Source organism: Larimichthys crocea, chromosome XX, assembly GCF_000972845.2.
Source record: "Larimichthys crocea isolate SSNF chromosome XX, L_crocea_2.0, whole genome shotgun sequence".
Taxonomy (NCBI): domain Eukaryota; kingdom Metazoa; phylum Chordata; class Actinopteri; family Sciaenidae; genus Larimichthys; species Larimichthys crocea.
Window position 1 is genome coordinate 2040862 of NC_040030.1, and position 8668 is coordinate 2049529.

At 38.8% G+C, this 8668-nt stretch overlaps 2 protein-coding genes across 3 annotated transcripts in view; both read right to left on the reverse strand.

Moving 5' to 3' along the window:
• The window catches only part of LOC104933836 (transmembrane and coiled-coil domain protein 3), a 51198-nt gene extending 45228 nt beyond the window's left edge, over positions 1-5970 (reverse strand). Inside the window, exons 1-2 of one of the 2 annotated variants that reach the window (XM_027272301.1) lie at positions 5699-5970; positions 4129-4229 (exon numbers count right to left, since the gene is read on the reverse strand). In XM_027272301.1, coding sequence (XP_027128102.1) covers positions 4129-4212 — 84 coding nt within the window. In that variant the 5' untranslated portion in view covers positions 4213-4229; positions 5699-5970. Of the gene's footprint in view, positions 1-4128; positions 4230-4843; positions 4866-5698 lie in introns of those variants that run through there. The other variant, XM_027272302.1, reaches the window with a different exon arrangement.
• A 163-nt stretch (positions 5971-6133) lies between these two features.
• Positions 6134-8155, reverse strand: ndufa12 (NADH:ubiquinone oxidoreductase subunit A12). The gene is made up of 4 exons (XM_010749362.3): positions 8023-8155; positions 6690-6775; positions 6489-6576; positions 6134-6398 (listed from the first exon to the last, which is right to left on the reverse strand). Exons 1-4 carry the CDS (start codon positions 8109-8111, stop codon positions 6218-6220), a joined length of 444 nt encoding a protein of 147 aa, XP_010747664.1. The 5' UTR covers positions 8112-8155; the 3' UTR covers positions 6134-6217.
• Positions 8156-8668: the final 513 nt, after the last annotated feature.

Here is an 8668-nt window from a genome sequence, read left to right on the forward strand (position 1 = left end):
ATCTGAACAGGTGAGTTGTATATAAATTCACCCTCGTACAGTTGTTATGAACGGAGAATTAGCTATCAAGACCAAAACTGTTTTTTGTACCGGCTGTAAACCTGTTTATTTCTGCTGTGAAGTTGAAACATGGGGACTTATGGGGACTGACTCACTTCTGGAGCCAGCCTCAAGTGGACGTTTGAGGAACTGCAGTTTTTTGGACACTTGTGCATTGTTTACTGCACAGAAACTGGGTTGCCGCTTGGTTTCTCCCCGAAATTGTGATTTACTTTAACTTGTAATGGTAATGTCTGGTAACTGAAGTAAGGGTATAAATACTTCCTCCTCCACTCATACAAAATAATAAACACAGGTTTTTAATCCATATTTTACCTATATCAAGAATTCCACTACATTTATCCTGCTGACGAAGTGTTTGTATGGATTAGTCTCGTGCTGACTATGCAAAGCTTTCATTTAATTCATGTGACTGTCGCTTGTCTTAACGGACAGGATCTGTTACACGACCTCCTGTAAGCTTTGCATTTTTTTAAGCTCTGGGTCTAAAACAAAACATCTTATTCCAAGTTTGAGTCTCTTGGCTTGCATGACGGCAGAAATTCAAGGTTTAGCGAGGTTTCAACCTGTCACACTCGCACTGATAACAACGCTGTCACCCCAAACTAGAGTGACGCTCCGCAATTATATGCTCTTTATGTGTTTATGTTTTCCACAGGAACACTTGACATGCCTCCCAGGAAAAACTCAGGTGTAAATATTAAAATTAACTGAATTTCATTTAGCTGCTTCAGTTTCAAGCTTCTGGTGTTGCGCATGTTGTGTTTGTTGTCACACTGTCACGGCTCACCGGGACAGAAACCTGCTGCTATGACAGGTCGAAATGTCTACTGTAAAAATAAATATACAGTGTAAGATACAGAAAATCAGACTGTGGCTACACAGACAATATATAATAGTAAGGTAAACACAGGTGTTCAATGAAGTAATTAAGCAAACAACTTTTTATTTCACTGATTAACCGCTTTATCGATGCCGGCGCTCCCTCGCTCTCATTCACTGTCTAAGTCGCTCGACCACGCTTGCTCTTTCTCTCTCAAACTACACAAAATAAATTTTTTGACCCTTTCATGTCAAAATGACTGCTGTGTGAAAAAGGTCTAACAAATTAAATTTATTATGCTACATGTTGATTACTGCCTAGTTTACACTTGTCGCTTGGGAATATTGACCTTTTTTTTTCACAGCAGACATTTGGACTCGCATACAGGAATCACACAGCTGTTACTAACAGCGTTAATTACCAGCACTGCACACATCCGCCTTAATTAACATAATTAGTTGCACCTGTGAGAATGTGCAAAACGTCGTGCCATGAAAAGAGATATTTTTCTAAAAACTCTCCATTACGAGGCAGGTGAAGAATTTGTTCTGCAGAATTGGATGTTTGTACGAGCTGTACGAGATTTAAAAAACAAAAAAAAACACCTGGCTCAGGACAATCAAGACTTTTCTGTCTGTTGTTCCCCCGTTGGTGAAACGTCCTACCAGTTTCTACCAGATCAGGGTCTCTACCTTTTTTAAAAACCACCTGAGACCCAGATCTATATTATTTTATTTTATTTTTATTTATTAAAAAATTGTATATACTTAAATACTGCGCTGAGCCAAATGCAACGAAATTTCGTTCTGTATACACGTGTGCATACTTGAATGACAATAAAAGGAAGTCTAAGTCTAAGTCTAAGTCTAACATGGAGGACTGACTCACTTCTGGAGCCAGCCTCAAGTGGACGTTTGAGGAACTGCAGTTTTTGACACTTGTGCATTGATTTTTACTGCACAGAAACTGAGGTTGCTGCTTGGTTTCTACCCAGAAATTGTGATTATACTTTAACTTGTAATGGTAATGTCTGGTACTGTAACTAAGTAAAGGGTATAAATACTTCCTCCTCCACTGCATACAAAATAATAAACACAGGTTATTTTAATCAGTATTTTTACCTTTTATCAAGAATTTCACTACGTTTATCCTGTTGAGAGGTATTTGTATGGATTAGATCTCGTGCTGACTATGCAAAGCTGTCATTTAATTCATGTGACTGTCACTTGTCTTAAGCAGGACAGGATCTGTTACACGACCTCCTGTAAGCTTTGACATTTATTTTAAGCTCTGAGGTCTAAAACAAAAACATCTTATTCCAAGTTTGAGTCTCTTGGCTTGCATGACGGCAGAAAATTCAAGGTTTAGACGAGGTTTCACCTGTCACACTCGCACTGATAACAACGCTGTCAACCCCAAACTAAGAGATGACGGCTTCAAGCAATTATACGGCTCTTATATGTGTTTGTTTTCCACAGGAGACACCTTGACATGCCTCCACAGGAAAAACTCAGGTGTAAATATTAAAATTAACTGAATTTCATTTAGCTGCTTCAGTTTCAAGCTTCTGGTGTTGCGCATGTTGGTTTGTTGTCACACTGTCACGGCTCACTGGGACAGAACCTGCTGCTATGACAGGTCGAAATGTCTACTGTAAAAATAAATATACAGTGTAAGATACAGAAAATCAGACTGTGGCTACACAGACAATAATAGTAAGGTAAACACAGGTGTTAGCAATGATAGTAATTAAGCAAACAACTTTTTATTTCACTGATTAACCGGCTTTATCGATGCCGGCGCTCCCTCGCTCTCATTCACTGTCTAAGTCGCTCGACCACAGCTTGCTCTTTCTCTCTCAAACTGACACAAATTAAATTTCTTTGACCCTTTCATGTCAAAATGACTGCTGTGAAAAAAGGTCTAACGAATTAAAATTTTAATTATAGCTACAGGTTGATTACTGCCTAGTTTACACTTGTCGCTTGGGAGATATTGACCTTTTTTTTTCACAGCATACAGGAATCACACAGCTGTTACTAACAGCGTTAATTACCAGCACTGCAACATCCAGCCTTAATTAACATAATCAGTTGCACCTGTGAGAATGCGTCAAACCGTCGTGCCATGAAAAGAGATTATTTTCTAATAAAAATCTTCCATTACGAGGCAGGTGAAGAATTTGTTCTGCAGAATTGGATAGTTTGTACGAGATTTAAAAAACAAAAACAAACGCCTGACTCAGGACAATCCAGACTTTTCTCGTCTGTTGTTCCCCCGTTGGTGAAACGTCCTACCAGTTCCTACCAGATCAGGGTCTCTACCTTTTTTAAAAACCACCTGAAGACCCAGATCTTCAAGAGAGGATCTCCTCTCCAACACTACCAACAACCAGACATGCTAAATCTATCCCCCTCTACAACTAGACCTTGATTCTATGCGAGTATTGTCGCTAAATGTCTAAATGTAAATGTAAGATTGAGACAAAAGTCAAAAAATCTTTCTTCCCTCTTGTGTGCAGAACTGGGACGTTGGTATTTTTACAGCAAAACACTCAGAGGAGGCCTAAAAACACCCAAGGCGCACCGACTGTGACCCATTAAAGCACAGCACACAACGTTTGGAGAATTAAGCAGCACTCTGGATCTCACACTCTAGAGTCAAATCCACACAGGAGAGAGGAGGAAGTCGGGCATTAATGATGAAAAGACAGTGATGTTAAAAAGAGGGGATGGAGAATCGAAGGAGCAAGAGGAGAAATGACAGTTGGCAAGAGGGAAGAGGGGCCAGACGTGGAGAGAGTCTTGACATCACAAGACGTCCCTCTTTATTGTCTTTCTGGTGCCAGGCTGGCATCACTCGCTGCTGCTGCATCAGCAAATATTAAAAGGCTGAGACAGATTATCTGCTCCGCTCGCAGAGGGCGAATCAGACAACAGTAGCCATCAGCTAATGTCAGATACAGACAAAACAACAGCAGCAGCAGCACACAACATGTGGGTTACTGTTATCTGTCAAAGCACTTCCAAGTTATTTATACTTGATTGATTTGATGTCTCCTCCTGAGGATTGTTGTGCACTGAAATGCTGACTCGTGGGGATGCCAAAAGCCTTTTTCATTCTCTCTCTCTGGTTGATTTTGCACCGACAGAGCCGAGCTGACTCACAGACGTATGAATCAGTAGGAATGACGCCACCTCATGGCGGTTAAACACTGATACAGATGTGGTTGTGTTGAAGCTTACAGTGAGCTGATCATCTTCTGTCTCTCCATCCTCGTCCACATCGTCCCCTCGAGGGAAAAGCGATAAAACCGTGAACCTCCTCATTTAGCAGCTTCGGATCTCTGAAACCACGAGAGATGATTAAAGATCTGATAATTAAAAAAACATTCTTTTAAGTTACATTTCAACTAAAAATAGACATTTGGCTGTGTGTGATATTGCTTTTACGCTTTAACAGCTCTTCGAGAGACATTTATTGGTTAACAAGTGACAACAGATTATGTCGACATATGACGTCCTTTATCCTTTATGTTTCTAGACAGGGGTCCCCCAATTTTTGTCATAATAATTGACAATTTTCTCCAAATTAATGGTGAATGTGAGGGTTTAATAACCAACAATAATATGCAACTTTCTTTAAATCAATCATAAACACATAACAGGCTGATAACCCAGTATATAAATAGGATAATAAAGTGAAATAAAAGTTGAATAAAGTAAATGTATACTATGTTTACTTGTTAATGCAACGCTAATGTAACGTTAATGTAACAGTTGATTGAATAACTGTTGTTTAACTATTACTATATTATAATTATAACTATGTGTATATAACTTTACTGCTGGATAAGATTAATCCATATTAATCTAAAGTATAACATGAAAATAATCAAGATTAAACATAAATAACTAGCTAACGATACAGTAGCTAATGCTACGTATTTAGCTCGCTTACATGACGCAGCATCTTTTAAATTTGTGTATTTTATGGACCTAAACACACATTTCAGTAACTGAATAATTATTTAAACAAAGTAAAAATATATTTTTTAAACTCATAGTCAGCCACATTTAAATAACAGCCATGCTAACGTCTCTGTGAGGCTAGGCGCTTTGAGCTAACGTGGCTAACGGGTTAGCATTGTTACCATGGTAACGAGTTAGCACCGAGTTAGCATGCTAACGAATTAGCACCGTTAGCATGGTAACGAGTTAACGCCGTTAGCATGCTAACTAACGTTTGCTATTAATTAAAAGAAAAACCCACTAAACAAGAATATCATAAATAAATAAAACATAATAATAAATTAAAGTGCTGGTTTAATTTATTTAATTAACACATTTTAACATGTTGGTGGTGTTCAATTTTTAAAAAGCCTGAAAATGGGGGAATGCTAATTTATTTATAACTGTTATTCATAACGTTAGTTTAGATATTCAAGCTGGGACTTTAACTGTTTAACTGCTTTTTCTACCATTTACTATATTAAATATCCCGTCCAGACATGTTTAAGTCATTGAAAAAGATTTTAAAATTATTTTATGACGTAATTATTATCTACAGGCAGCTAAAACTAAACAGTCCTGCAACAAGTTGTTTATTTTGAAGGTTGCAACCTGTTTTTAGAGGACAAAACATTAGGAACACCTGTCAGTGTGATGCAACATGATTCAACAGCACCACAAACTACATCCACCAACATGAGCATGAAGTTGCATTCTCCATGGATTTATACCAGGACTGTTTAAAGTGGAAAAATGCTCCTTAACATCCACCTAAAATGTTGCAAAACCAAAAAGTGTTACAGACCTGTCCTGGTCCTAGTCCTGGTCCTGGCTGGAGTTTCACAGAGACTCTTAACTCTGAATCATGAGTGTGCATTGACTTGTTTGTGCAGTCACTTTGAGCTCTGGAGGATCTCTCTGCACACCTCGGTGTGAAATGCTGCAGGCTGCAACTTTCCCCTACAGCTCAGCATAATCCTGCAGTGATTAACACACAACAGGGACACGGTAAAGCTCGCCGTGACACTGAACGCCGGGCTCAGGCTCTGCTGCTGTGTGTTCACGTACAGATGCACTCGCTTTGAGGACATATTTTTGTATATTTGTCGTCTATGCATGGATGTCACTTCAGTGAATGCTGTTTCAAATCAGGTTGTAAATATGTAAAAAGTCAGATATTGATATATTAACCATCACATATCACTGTACACGTTTCATATAAAGACTGCAACTCCCATCATAAATGTCTGTATAGAGATTTTATTCGGGACATGTTGGATACAGAGGCAGGAAACCATAATTTACAACGAAACGCACTCAGAGTTCACTGAGCTCCGGCTTTGGGTGGAACCCACTCGTGGATCTTCTTGCGGGTGGTCGGGTAGGGCACGTACTGCTGCGGGCTGCCGCTCACGTTGAACTGGTGGACCTCAGCCAGGAACTTCCTGGGCTCCGGTGGATGTGTGGTGGGGGGGTCTTCTGTGATACAATGCAGCCAGCGATGCCTTGAACAGGGGTGACAAGGAAGCAGGTGGAAGGCTTAAGGATTTTTCCGTAGTCACATGTCAGTTTTTAAAAATCAAAAGTAGTCGTACCATTCAGCTGGAACCATGCTGCCGTCCACCTCCCACAGGGTCTTCTTTCCGTTCATCTCTGTGGTGTAGATCACCCAGCGGTGACGTCCTGAACACAGTTATGACACAGACAAGAGTTTCAAGGTACAGAGTATACAAACATCTTTGTAAAAACCCTTCCTGGAAACATTTAAGTGTTGGCATATTGGGACTTGAACTCACCAAAGAAGTAGTTCTTTTTGTCCTCGTAATATTTGTTCCCATATTTATCCACGCCGATCAGGGCTCCTGTCTTCACATCGTTCACCCTGAAAATGAAACGCAAGGACGCAACATGTAGTTTATACTGTACAGTACTGTCGGAGAATGAATCAAAAAGAAGGTCTGAGTTAAAAAAACAACTATTTATTTTCCAATTATCGAGACAAAGAGTAACTTAACGAACCAAATTTAGATTTTAAGATTTCCTCAGTCATGTCCTTCAGCACTAGGGTTGCAAAATTCTGGGAATTTTCAAAGTTGGAAACTTTCCCTAGGAATTAATAGGAATAAACTGTGAATTTACAAAAATTGAAGGGTCATATTACTTATTTTACTGGGTGGGCTCAGGAGAGGATGAGTAATATTTAACTTAATATTCATGTCTTTGTTGTTCAATGAAATAATTGAATTGTTATTACCCCCCAATTTCCAGTTAATTCCCATAAATTAGTTTAGTTTCTGATTTGGATTAAATCCAAATATTAGCCTCTCAAAGTGCCCCCATCATGACTGGCGACAAGCGTCTTACGACCCTGTTTCAGACAGTTTGTTCCTGAAAATATTATTTATTGTTAACTGTTGATGAATCCTGATCAGAACCGGTTCAAGGACCGGAGCTAATTTGGAAGGAACGTGGTACTCCTGCTCAGCACCGAAGACTGTATGAAGAACGGACAGAGCCTAGGTGATGTTGGATGTACTGCTTCTTCTAAATATCAGTAAAGACGTGGATCATCTGCGGACCTGAGGCCAAGGAGCTCTAATAAGCCCACCTGTAACGACACCTACCTGTCAATCAAAACATCTACACGGTTAATCCTGCATAACCTTAAGTCTTAAATAAAGGTTTATTAACTTAAATAAAGGTTTATTAACTTAAATAAAGGTTTAATATCTTAAATACAGGTTTAATATCTTAAATAAAGGTTTAAAAACGTAAATAAAGGTTTAATAGCTTTAACTTTATTTTGAAATCCATGGATCTGCATGAGAAGTACTCTTATTTTGGTGGTTTTAAATGTGTTTGGAGTATTTCTACACTCTGTATTCGTACTTTTACTTCAGTAAGTGACCTGAGTACTTGTTATTATTCACTTTGAGTTTTTTAAACAGAGTTTGCTGTGATATTTCACACACAGAGATCAGTTGTTGTTGTTGTTCCGCTCTGACATTGTCCGCCGTCAACATGCTGCCTGAGCTCGGTCATTAAACTCTCTGTGTGTCCTTCATGCAGCTCTGTCAGTCTGCAGCAGAGACTCACTCAGTCTGACAGACTCTGCCGGATCAAACTGACCTGAAAAGCTGCAGCAGGAAGCCTCGGACTCCTCCGTGACCTCCGATCTGTCCCAGAGCTCTGCGGACGAGGTGCACGTACTCCGCCATCTTCACACGGAAGAGTTACCGAGACCGACCGTGTCGCGTTAAAACAGGTCCGGGTAACACACAGCAGCAGCAGCGGAACCTTTATTCCTCATGTCTGAAAAACTGTCAAAGCATGACAGTAAAAAAATCAGAGTAAAATATGATGATTTCTGATTAAATAACTGGTTAAAAGAAACGGACCTATATTGTTAAAAAGAGGGCTTCTTAATTTTGTTTTTTGTTATTTCTAGAACTGTTGAGGAGGCAGTGGAAGAATAAGATCATGAAAATATCTAATTTGTTGTTGGGAATGAACTTTGTTGACAAATTAGTGCAGTTTCATTTTTAATTTTTTTATTATTTATTTAATTATTCATTTATTTTTGTCCTTTTTAGTATTATTAATATTTTAACTATTATTTTCATTACTGCCATATGTTTAGGATGTTTTAACTGTTGGATGTTGTTGTTTAAAAATGATGATTTCAAAACTTTTATTTAAATGTAATTGATTTCCTTCCTATTTATATGGCATTCATATATTTTCAAAACAGTGCCAAACAGTACTAATATTCTTT